General features: G+C 47.5%; 1 protein-coding gene across 1 annotated transcript in view; it reads left to right on the top strand.

Annotated features, from left to right (window-relative positions):
* Nucleotides 1-561: 561 nt before the first annotated feature.
* LOC116279800 (uncharacterized) overlaps nt 562-12,754 on the top strand; it is a 97,195-nt gene continuing 85,002 nt past the window's right edge. The window contains exons 1-5 of the mRNA XM_072950622.1: nt 562-2,078; nt 6,283-6,426; nt 9,079-9,208; nt 10,346-10,479; nt 11,551-11,675. Of these exons, the coding sequence (XP_072806723.1) occupies nt 10,371-10,479; nt 11,551-11,675 (234 nt within the window). The 5' untranslated portion in view covers nt 562-2,078; nt 6,283-6,426; nt 9,079-9,208; nt 10,346-10,370. The remainder of the gene's footprint in view (nt 2,079-6,282; nt 6,427-9,078; nt 9,209-10,345; nt 10,480-11,550; nt 11,676-12,754) is intronic.

Here is a 12,754-nt window from a genome sequence, read left to right as displayed (position 1 = left end):
GTCTTCGTGGAGAGGTGACTTTTTCCACTTGGCCCTATCAGCGGGGGACCCAGGAAACAAGGGAATGACAGCAGGTGCCTGGCTACTTTTCCTATCAGCGTTTTAGTCCGCCAGGCCAGGGTCCTCGCTGCTGCCGCTGCTCCAACCTGCTGGAGCTCCTTGCACCTTGGGTCCTTATGGCTGGCATTGGTGCACTGGGCTCCAAGGGAGGCACCATGCACCGGGATGGTGGGCACTCAGACGAATCTTCGGGCGCCTCCAAACCCCCGCTTTCCCCCGCCTTACCCGCCATTGCCCATGCAGCAGTTGGGCCTTGAGGCACGCACTCTTCCCAGGTTGTGCCTGCCAAGCTGGCTGGGGCGGCCAGGGTGAAGGCACATGCCAGGGTAACGTATTGGAAGCCTGGCACTCCCCCAGGCACTATACCCGCCCCTCTCCTGCTGTCATCTGGCATTGGCCTCCCACTCTGTGTGCCTTGTGCGGTGCCTCTAAGGGTGGCCAGGGCTCAGGCACCAGTCATCAAGTGCAATGGTGCAAGGAGCTCCAGAGGGTCAGAGCGGTGGCAGCGGGGAAGATCCCTGGGCTGGCTCGCTGACGTGTAGTTGGGCCATGTCCCCAGGCACCTACTAAACTGGAGCGCCCAAGGACGTCTACGGTGAGGAAGGTGTGAGCTGCCGAGACAAAGCCGTGCACGGACCTGGTGCTGGTCTTGGGAGCCATTGAGGGTTGGGCACAAGAGGGCTGCGTGGCAGACAGCTGGGGCGCCACAAGGGTGTCTGGGTTGGGGTTGGTGCTCCTGGTGCAACCTTGCGCAGAGCTCTGGCATCGTAGCTTCCCAGCAGTGACATTCTCTGCTTAGACCCTCAAGCTGGTGGACCCTAGGAATCCCGGGAGGGAGCGCAGGACGCCTAGGGGCTGTGCTCCCCATTTAGGCTAGGCACCGCGAGAGGAAGGGAAGGGCAGCAAATTGCACCCCCCCACCCAGAGTGTACCAGTAGGCTGACCGCTTCTGGAAATGGCTGGCTGGCTCACGGAGCCTAGGGTACGCGCAGTGGCGTGATGTGCTGCCGGAAGCCTGAAGGAGTCACTCAGGCCGGTCGCGATGTTCGTGTGACCAGGAGGCTGACAGACTGCGCCAGGAGGGTGGCCACAGGCTCTCCCCGGGAAGGGGGAGGCTTTTTAGGGTCGGTTACTGATTGAGGCTCAGGATTCTGTAAGGACCCTCCCTTGGCAGCAGCTGGTTGGCTTAGGGTAGCAGGAAGATGTAATTATTACAGTCTTCCCAGTGAGGGGTTGTGGCGGCAGGCATGGTGGCCCCCTGCTGGGCCAGGTGGGTGCCCTGCTTCTGGCACCCCCGCATCACGCATGCTACCCAGAGAGACTTGGAGCGGAGTGCACACCATCTGGTGGGTCTGGGGAAAGGTGGAGAGGTGTGGCAGGGCACAGAACCCTGGGGCCTGGTGTATTTTCAGGGCGACAGTGGCGAGAACCAGTCCCGGGGGCCGGGGGGATTTGCTTCTGAAACTCAAGAGTGGCTCCCTTGGAGCTCACTCTCTGCCCCAAAGTGTTCTTATGGCTGCCTGCCTGTCGCTTCCCCCATGAATGCAGACTTGGCAGATTTCTGGATTCAGGACTTTTCTGCGTGGCTGGCTCCTATGGAGCAAAAATAAAGTGATCATCAGGGATTCCTTCCTGTGATTCATGCTGTCAGTGCAAGCTGTGGGTGGTTTTGGAGCCGGAAATGTAAAGCGCACCTGTGTTTTCTGTCATCAGAGGAGAACTTCAGACAAGGGCTTTCCTGAGGGGCCTCAGCCCCGGGGGTCCTGGGGCTTTGCTCACAGTAACCGTGGGTCCTGGTGGACCGTGTGTCTGACTGGAACTTGCAGCCTGGTAATCTGTGACTTCAGGAGGACTTGCTTGCAGTTGTGAATTAACTGTATTATTAGAAAATCCCCAGGCATCTCAGCATGGCCTAAAGGAGTCCAAGAGCCTCATCCAAAAGGAGTCTTTCACTCCCTCAAAGCTAACACCACAGAACCCTTTCCCACACCTTGGAAGGAACAGCATTTGGATTTAAGGTTAGTGTACATTAAAAACACCATTTTCATTCTAGTTCCTTTATATTCTCTGCAGAAGATTATAGGTAACCAAAGCAAAAAATGATGAAATCAAGAAAAAATGGTCATTTCTGTCACATCAAGTTGTTACTCTGGTGTTTAAAAAAAAGTCATTAATCAGAATTTTCCAGTAGACAAATTGTCTGATGTAGGTAGCTGGGTAACTCACAGATGTGGCTCTGATAGTAATTTTGTAGACTGTGACTTTCTCATGGCTTGGAAGGGACCAACTTAAAATATTTTACACCCCACATCTGGCAACATGACCAGCAGGCTGTGGGGAGTACTCTGCACAAGCACATCTGGGCTGGGAGGGCTGTGGACCCACTGAACAGGAACAGCATGAAACACTCCAGTCCTGGAGCACACTACCCCTGTCCCCACCACGAGTCCATCTCAGCTCAGGAGTTCCACAAGTGGGGCCTTTATTCTCCCTGGTCACCTGCCAAGGGAGGCTGCTTTTTGTCTGTGAGCCCCTCCTGCCCCCTGTGGCCTCCCCTCACTAATTTCCTCTGTTCTTGATTAAGAAGTGTTGAATGACTTACCCCAGTGATCAGTGTTAGTTTCAAGAGCACAGTGAATTCTTTTTGCAGGCAAAGCATTCTCTGTGGTTAAGAATCATTTTCAGGGGGTGGGAGGGGATAGACATATTTCAAAATGTAGAATAGGTAAACAAGATTATACTGTACAGCACAGGGAAATGCATACAAGATCTTGTGGTAGCTAACAGAAAAAATGTGATAATGAATTATATATATAACAAAAATTGTGCTGTACACTGAAATTTGACACAACATTGCAAAATGATTATAAATCAATAAAAAAAGTTAAAAAAAAGGATCATTCTGATCAACGACTGGTTTATGTGTAAGTTGTATTTATTCAATAACTGTCTTCCCAGCTGATAGTCAACTTTGCAAGTAGGTGCTGTTGTCTTTGGTCACAAACCCTGATCTGGGTGATTTCATGTTTATTCGTGACAAATGCTCTGGTTCCTGGGAGCTAAGTTGTGGGCCTCGGGGTTGGATAGTGGCGGTGCAGGGTGCAGACTCATCTTTAACTCCTGCACCTGCTGTTAGAAGGGCAGTTACGTTTACTGCACGAGCGCTTTCCAGGGCTTAACAGCAGCAATAAACGACAGGTTTTGAATCGGTGTGGCTCTCCTGGAAAAGGCAGTGGGAGTCCACGTGCAGAGCCAGCTTTTCTTTTTTCTGTGTGGTTTGTGCACTGGCCTCATCTTTGATAAGAGTGTCGGTCAGGCAGCCTCTTGAGGGATCCCCTCACTCTAAGACCCCTGTCCTGAGGGTGCCCATTTTTGGCTGTTGCTACACTTCCCATGAGGAGCTTCAGTTGGGTGACTCAGGGAACACGTCTCCAGATTCGGTGCCTATGGTTTTCCATGCTGGGGTGGACTGTGTTTGTTTTTGAAGGCTGTGTCTTCCTTGGAGGGTCTCCAAGGAGTTGAGCTCACCAGTCCGATTAGGACAGCTTCCGTGTGGCCTGTGCCGTCCGGCCTTCCAGGACAGCTGCACGATGATGTCTCTGGAGGGACAGCCTGGCCCACTTTTTGGATCTGGCTGTGGAGGGCCCACTCTCGGCTTGGAGGTGGGCTGCTAGTGGGCTCAGGAAGTCAGGACCCCACCCCTCTCCCAGGGTTAAGTTTCCCCTGAGGAACATGGCATTTCTTTGGAGCCAAGAATGGTACCTGCCTTTAAGGGAAGCTTATGAAGTAAATCTGAAGGATGTAGGACCATCACTGCACAGCCTCTGAGGGTGGGGCAGGGTGGCCAGTCTGGAAAGGAAACGAGTACCCAGGGTAGCAGGGGTTCTGCAGCTCTTTAAAGCAACCAAACAGCACCTCTGAGTCTTCAGTTCATCCACGGGCTTGTTCCTCTAGTGATACTTTATTAAAAGAGTCACAACAGGCACTCAGTTTAAAAAAATGTATCTTCTTTTGCATTATAAGTAATCCCAGCAATTCCACTTCTGGGAATGTATCCTAAGGAAACAGATGTTCTCTTCAGCTTTGTTTTAGAGTTTTAGTGGAACTCCTGAGCTGAGATGGACTCGTGGTGGGGACAGGGGTAGTGTGCTCCAGGACTGGAGTGTTTCATGCTGTTCCTGTTCAGTGGGTCCACAGCCCTCCCAGCCCAGATGTGCTTGCGCAGAGTACTCCCCACAGCCTGCTTTGTTTTAGAGTAAAATCCAATAACTGCAGATTGGATAAGTTCATTATGATACAGCATTTTGAAAAAAGATACACATCCAGTACAAATTCATTATGATACAGCAGTTTTTTAAAAGACACACATCCACTACAAAGATGGAAGTTCAAGTATTTAATGCTGTTATGCTAAGTGGAGGAAGCATGTTGTAAAACAGGATGCACAGTGTGGTCCCCTTTCCCTGAAGCAGCTTAGCAGAGGGCTATCTAGGAGGACCCCCAGGGCCCAGGGAGAGAGGGGCTGTTCGCCCTGTGGCATCTGCACCTTGCTGGAGTGGGGGGCCTCTTTTAGAGCAGGCTCCCCGGGGGCTCTCTCTGGGCCATTCCCTGAGCTGCCCACTAGGGAGGCCCAGTGTCAGGGCCTTTGCAAGGGCCTTGCCAGCCCATGTGTGCTCCCGGGACATAGAGGGTCATACCCCAAATGGCACTTCCTCAATGAGTGGTCTCCATTAGTCCACCTCCCTACCTCCCAGTTGCCAGCTAGTGTAACACAGGGTTTTACTCACTTACATATGGGTGTCTGGTCCCCACCTCTGCCAGTGTGCCTGGCATTGCCTGAGCTCTTACTCTGTGCCACGTGCCCTACAGAGCATGGTATGTGCACTGGCTTCTTTGCGGCACCAGCCCCATGAGGCCAGCCCCTCGGAAGAGGGGCCAAACCAGAAGGAGGGTCAGTTCTGTGTGAGGTCTGGCTGAGCTGGATCTGTAGCCATTGTCCCCAGGGCCCCTGGCTGCAGGGTCGTGTGTCTGGGTCAGGGCGGGGTGCCGGCCCGGGGACCCGGGTGCAGTGCTTGCTGAGCGAGTGGACACTTCTTATTGAGGGATGTGGTGCCTGGAGGTGGTTATTGAGTTTTTTTTTCCTTTTTTTCTATTCACATCAGAATGTGTTTGGCCTTAGGTCACAGAAAGTCCCAAAGTGGCCTCAGCAGGACTGTTATCTCCTAGTGAGGCTGGGACAGAATGTGGGAGAACCCTGATTCTTCTTCCATTCCTGCTCTGTGGCCCCTCGCAGTGGCGGCTTGACCCCCCGCATTGCAGAGGGCCATCACCATTCAAGGTCGTCACTCAGGTGTGACAGCTGGCAGAACAGGGGAACTTGTCCCTCGCTGAGGTCCCCGAGCTGCCATATCAAAGACCCTCTGGAGCGCATATGCAGAAACAGAGCACTGGTTGTCCTCAGCTGAGGTCAAGTCAGGGGAGGTTTTCTTGGACCCCAGAGTGGTCATTTTGTAACCTGGCTCTTCCTGCCTTGTGGTTTTGCCCCTGTCACCCTCATCCAGCCCAGAGCAAGGTGAGCTGGGGGCCACGTGGGCTCTTCTGCTCCAGCTCCCTTGGCCTGTGTCCCGTGCGCACTGGCCTCAAGGCCTCAGGGGAGGTGGGGAAGAAGCAGACTGGGTTTGTATTGGGCTGTTGCTGTGAAGCCTTCCTGGTTTCATTTTTGGAGTGAAGACACCTCACCTGGTAGTTCTTCAGAAGTGTTTCCCTCCTGTCCCTTCATGCCTGACCAGGTGTAGCAGGAAGGATGGGACTTAGATTAATCTTAAGGCACCTTTGGGCTGAGCTGCACCTGGTGCCTTGGCCCCTGGGGACCAAGCCCACTCCTCTTAGAAGTCAGGACGGGGTGACTGGTTATTTACCAACAGTGTCTTGTATGTGGCTGTTCTGGATTTGTAAATTGCCTAGGGCATGTAACACTTGTGTAATTTAACGTCTTAAAGGAAACTTTATGCATCATCCATCTGGTAAAGATTTCAAAAATACTGTAAAGTGAATAGGACAGAGAAGCACCTTCTGAGGACCCACTGAACCCTGTGTTGTGAGTCCCCCTTTGATCCATCAATCACAGGATCATCATCCGATGGATGCACATGTCTGTCCATAGGGTTGTCTGCTCATAACTCCCAGAATCTCTGGCTAATGCTAACACCATGGAATCCACAGAATCCACCAGAAGGACCTGGACCAACCTCCATCCTGAGGAAAAGTCAGAGCCCCATGGCAGGCTCTGTGGGAGCCTCTCTGCACTCCATCCCAGCCTTGCTCTGTGAGGTTGAGCATCCACAGGCTGCTGTCTTCTACCCTGAGGTATGCAGGGCACCTGGGTAGGGGTGGCGCTGGGCCAGGCAGACCTACTGTCTTGTTCTGTGGCCCCAGGGGATAACTCATATCTGGCCTTGCCCCAGGAGAAGACTGGAGTGCAGCCTGGGGGGAGGGCGAGAGTCACCACGTCTCAGGTTGTCCTACAGTGTGTCTCATACTGTTAGGAGAGATGCCACATAGGTGGGTGAGATCAGGTTCTGTGTTGCTGAAGTGCAGGGGTGTCCCCGGAGACCACTTGGATTGTGACTGGGCATGTACATGCCATTCTTGGGTGCTGCCTCTGAGCACTGTCCCTCTGTTAGTTTTTCTCTGTTCTAGGTTTAGGGTGTACTTTGCGGAGTATTCAGTGTTTTCCCAGGAAGCCAGAATAGGCAGAACCTGGTGGTCAGTGTTTTATTGTCGGACTTGGTAATGCATTTCCTTGACTCCCAGATCTTCTCTTTGTCATGTTTATCCCACTTTTGGAAGCTCATCTTCTTTATCTTCCCAGCCTTCCCTATTTAACAGAGCCCTTGTCCATTTTACCTTGCTTGCTTTAGTTGTCTGTCCTTGAACCTTCTCCAGCTTTGCCTTTAGGAAACATGTGACTAGAACCACACCTGTTACCCTGGGGCCAGGAAGCACCAGGATTTTTACACAGATAGGTGATGCTTTCTGATTTATTCCAATTACCTCTTTTGATGAGGGCTAGCATTTTGTTGATGTTTTGGAGGCTGTCATATTTCCTCAGTTAGCCTTAGAAAGAGAGGTGAGTTATTCACTTTTGATCATCTGACTTGCTGAGCTCCAGCAAATGGGTCATACCTGTTACCATGTTGGAGGTGTAGCAGAGGTCGATGCTGGCAGTGGTTACAGGTCTCTGTACTGCACAGTAAGTGGGTTTAGCTGAATCAGAGACCCTCCTATCCCCATTGTGATTTGTGAGTTGCCCTGTTGTGGTTTCCGTAGAACTAGACTTAGGTAGTATGATATACTTGGATTGAGAATCTGTCTTACTGGTTATCAGTAATAAACTAATGACCAACAGTGATCAGCTGGCTTTTATATAAAAGAAGACACATTTGATGGATTGATGTTTTAATGGCAGAAACATGACTTTTGCCTCTGTCAGGCCAGATTTAGGCAAAGCTTAGCATTTCTGTTACTGGTGATACTGACCCTCCAACTGCTGCCTTGAGTCTCTCTTACTGTCTCTCAGCTGTTTATCATAATTAGAAGGCATTTCATAAACTTATCCCGTGTAGCATGTTAGCTGATACTCCCTTAAGATTTGTTATTCTTTGGCATATTTGCATTTTAATGCTACTCCAAGAAATAAAGTGACAACTCCTTGGTGCTGGAATGATTTTGGAGAGTTGGATGGGAGAAGTAGGTACACACCCTTCTGCTTCCTCATGAGGCTAGTTCTACTAAGTGGACACTCAGATTTGTTAAGTAACAAATATGTCAAAGCTTTGCTCTCATAGTCTCACACACTAATTTTTTTCGAGTTACTTTTTTTTTTAATTGAAGTTTAGTCAGTTATAGTGTGTAAGTGTCTGGTGTACAGCATGTCCCAGTCATGCAATATATATACATATGTTGATTTTCATATTCTTTTCCATTAAAGGTTACTACAAGGTATTGAATATAGTCTCCTGTGCTCTACAGAAAAAAATTCGTTTTTTAATCTATTTTTAACATTTGCAAATCTCAAACTCCCAAATTTATTAAATTTGTCCAAATTAGCCACTGTAGCTCAACTCGCTTGTTGTGAGGATGAGTCCAGTCAGTGATCCACTGAGGTTATCTCTGAAACTCAGCCTGTTTGAGTGGACGGTGGTCAGTGGGAAACATCTGGACTGTGTTAGTGCATCCAGCCCTCCGCATGTGCACCCACTGTGGGTATTCTGCCTTTTTATAAGTGATTTAAATTAGTATGGCATAAACAACTGAATTCAGTAGACTGTTAGTAAAGCATCCAGATTTTTTTCCAACAGGATAGCTAGATGGCTTTTAAGCAGTGAACTAAAGAAAAACAAAAACAAAAACCTTCAAACTCCGTAATCGGACAATATTGAAAATGCTTCATTCCAGCAGGCTGGAGTCAGGGAGTGGACTGGGAATCCCTGCCTGAGTGTGGCCTGGCAGAGCTCCTGTCATATAGTCTACACAGCTAATGCTGGTCAGGGAGCAGCTATGAGGCAGGAAACCAAAAAGCTTTAGGTCTTCTGCTGAATTATTTTAATGTGTTTCTAAAGGAAGTAAAAACCATCTATAAAATGGTGAGAATAATACTGAATGGCCTCTACTATTATGCAGATCTTTGCTGTCTTTTCAAGGTCCTTTGCAGCTCACTTAGGACTAATGCCTTTTGGAGAAGAGAACTCTGAAACATGTTTTGGATGAAATTTTGCAGTGCTGGCTGCTTGCCAGTTTAAATATCTTTCTAAGATCATCAGTTTAAGGCTTAAAATCCTTTTTATGATTTAAGGGGCATAGTTTACATTTAAAATGATACCCTAAGATATATTTTAAACTTTCATGGTGGGGTGTGTTTCCAGATCTTGACAAAGGTCTCAAACATAGAAGGAGCTTTTTCTAACAGATGAGTGAGTTGAGAAGGCAAAGCTAACACTTATCCCTGTTTTACTCCAGACCAAGATAGGCTTACGACAGAACATTGTGGCCCTGCAGAAGCTGAAGCCCAGTGCCCCTCACACCATCGCCCTGTCCTCCCTGTATCCTGATGGGGAAGAAGGTCAGATGACAGGAAGAGGCAACCCCGGTAAGTGAACCTGGACTCCTGTGGCTTTTTTAGTAACCATCATGGGGATGGTATCACATATTCTGCTGAAAACACTGGAGTGACAGAGTTTTACTAAACTTTTAAAATGCTTGTTAATAATGCTCTTCATTGTTTTTTTATTTTGATTTTTTTGTCTCTTTTGGAGGTGGGGGGCAATTAGGTTTTATTTATATATTTTTCAATGGAGATACTGGGAATTGAACCCAGGACCTCGTGCACACTAAGCATAGACTCTACCCCTGAGCTATAACCTCCCGCCAAAGATCTTAATTGTTTTTAATATCCTTACTAGAGTTACCTATCTCTGGTCTTGGAGAAGGGTGTTTATTACCTTCTAGGATAACACAGGCAAACTATGCTCTGAGGCCACAATACCTTCCTTGTGGAGGGATGAGACATGTACCCGATGATCACAGACATTTTTTCCTTTATTCACTACTTCAATGGGTATTTGTGGGGTGCCTACTACAGGGGTCCTGTGTTCTAGGGTTCCCAGGACCCCTCAGTAAACCTGGGCTTCGTGTGTGCTGAGTTGTTAGGGTCACGCGTGATGTGCTTTCTGTGCATTTCAGATTCTTTGAATACCATGAGGAAACAAAGTGCAAACTTCAACCAGCACTTTGACCATTCGCTGGGAGTGAAATCCTCCTCAATACAAGCTCTTCTGTGCACCAACAGTGGGTGGTCCAGAGGAGCTGGTCATGATTTCCTGCAGGGAAAAGTGAATGTTAGTTTCAACTGTAGATTGCTAAGTGGAGATCAAGAGTTAACCAGTTTACCACAGAGTTGAAGGAGTTCATGTTCCTTCAGTAGAACCTGATGAAGGGTAGTCAGTTGGTGCCTTTGAAGCCTGGGTGATGGGGGCTTCTGGAGGATTGGGACTGGGGGAATCGAATCATACCACGGAGTTTTCAAGAAGGAGCGAGGGCGTGTGTGGCGAAGTCTTCATGAACTTTTACAATAGTTTGTATGGGGGCACATCCTTAGGTCCCAATATTATAGAACCTGCTTCTTGACTTGGTCTTGAGTTAATATTTTGAGTATTTTATTGTTCAAAGTGTTATTTCTTGTATAAGGTTTTCAAATCAAGTACTTTACATTTTATTAAATCTTTAGATGCCAATCCCTGGGAATACCGATTATGCCATTCTGTGGAATCTACAGCCGGATACCCCATACACCATTACAGTGGTTCCCATTTATCCTGAGGGTGATGGAGGGCGTACACCAGACACTGGAAGGACATGGAAGTAAGAAGGCAGAAAAATTCTGCATTTTGCTTTTTAGAATAGTGTAAAGTTTAAAGAAAATTTGGGAAATTCATAATGATGGAATAAAAATGTAACAATTGCACATAGTTTACCTCCCAACCTCCACCAATTGTTAATAAATAAAATTGAAATAAAAATGTATAATGACATTCTTCTGAAATGATAACTTCAGGATTTATAAGTGTGTATATACAGTTATCAGTATTCTCTGTCACTGACAAGTTCATGAGCTTTGCTTTCTGCTTGATAAATTTGTGTGAAGCAGTGTTTTGTCACTGGCTTTCAGTGTCAGTTGTAATCTGTTGGTCATGTTACTTAATAGCACACTTCTCAAGGCTTTTGGTGCATACCTCTAAATATTCTTTTGGCTTAAAAATATACTTGCTGATGGCTAAAAGAAAGCAAGTATGGATGACTTCTTTTGGTAGAAGATTAGTGGTCTAGAGAAATGATGTTATTGGCTAAACTGGAGTTTGGGGTTAACACATGGATTTAATTTGCATGTCTTTCTAAGTCCCTATTGAGGCAGTTAATTGAGAACTGAGTGTATCTTTGATTTCTCCTTATGTTGCCTTTTCTTTGAATCACAGAAGACATTCAGTGTCTGTTGAATGAGAAGAAATGAATGATTGAAACCAGCTAACCTAGCTGCCTGGATTCGATGGGCGTCCTTGGTGTTGTCAGTTCTCATTTAGAGGCAGAGATGATGGAATCCTCTTGTCTGTCTCTCCTGACCTGTGCTGAAAAACTGAAGCTGCTTTTCCAGTTTCTCGCTCTTGCCGCTTGTCCTTTTGTGGCCAACCCAGTGCTACTACTTTTACTCCCTTGTTTTTATTGGCACCAACTTAGCTTCTGTAGAGACCAAGGCCCTAGTTGGCTAAGTTTGGCTAAGTGTGGATTTGGAGAGTTTTCACCTGCTTTTGTTTGTAGATAATTCAAAGTTTAAGGAAGTCAGTATTTCTCCTACTACAGAGCAGAAGCTCAGGGGAAGTGATAGCTCGACATGTGTAAGTAGACATACGAAATATGTGTTGGCTTTTCTTTTCTCAGTGGTGAGAGGACTGGCCAGAAATGTCCAAGTGTACAATCCGACGCCAAACAGCTGGGACGTTGGCTGGACCCCGCCCCTGGCCGGTGCAGCAGCTCCCCTGGCTGGCACGAGGCCCCTGAAACCTGTAAGTACTGTTGTCAGCTTAGAGCTGGCAGAATTTTGTAGATTTTATGGCGCCTTCTCCTGTAGTTGCTGGTGCAGGGCAGTAGATGGGTTGGTGTGGCCCTGGGTCATGTGCACACTCATTTCCTGATGAACTTAGTCTCATATTTGTGTCATGCTTGGCAGCCTGTGAGAATGCAGGCCACAAACATGCCCACGTACAATGCTTAAGTGATTGCTTTTGATGAATTAAATCATAAGGGTATATCAACTGTAGCGTTAGTAAACAAAAATGCATTTGGGGAAAATGCAAATGCTGTATGAGTTATAGCACTTAGCTATATGAGTTAAAAAACCCCAGTAGTAAATGCAAATCATTCATAGGACTTGTCAGTATGGGCTTTTATTATAACACACACATCTTTGTTAGGAACCTACCTGGAAGTTTGCCTTCATTGACTCTTAACAGATTGCCAATCTACCTTGGTACTATTCCATTTTCTAAGTAGCTTAATAACACAGAGAGCAGAAATTACTAATTTGAGTAGGAAGAGTATCAGAACACCTGAGGGAAGGTAAATTTACAAGACTTTACAAAAAGAAGCAGGGACCATGAACAAAGATAAACACAAGTTGAGCCTGTCCGAGTGTTGATTTGCATCCTGTGTGTGGCAGGACGTGTTCAGACATTGATTGCCTTTATCCATCGCATGGAGCAGCTATTTTAATAGAAAAACCTCTCCCTAAGAAGTGTATCTCACGTGTACATGCCTCTGACATTCGGGATGCTTTGGGGTCACTGTCGTAAGCCATGGATGTTGTATGTGAGAACCTTCCCCAGGAACCTAAATGGGAGGTTGCTGAAGTTGGCTAAGGGTCAAGTGTGAGCTCGCACTTAATGGAGAGGGAATTTATGAGGGTAAATTACATCTAACGCTGTGGTCTGGGCAGATCTCACGAGGCAGCACAGAGGTTGGCATCTGCTGTGTCTGGACTCAGCCCTTTACTATAAATGTTACTATGCTGACAAATAAAAGACTCGGTAAGCATTTGGGTTGTCGACAGACAAAATTAGTCAGGTCCTCCCCTCCAGATTGTGGT

This window comes from Vicugna pacos, chromosome 27, assembly GCF_048564905.1.
Source record: "Vicugna pacos chromosome 27, VicPac4, whole genome shotgun sequence".
Classification (NCBI taxonomy): Eukaryota; Metazoa; Chordata; class Mammalia; order Artiodactyla; family Camelidae; genus Vicugna; species Vicugna pacos.
This window is presented reverse-complemented; position numbering and strand designations above follow the sequence as displayed.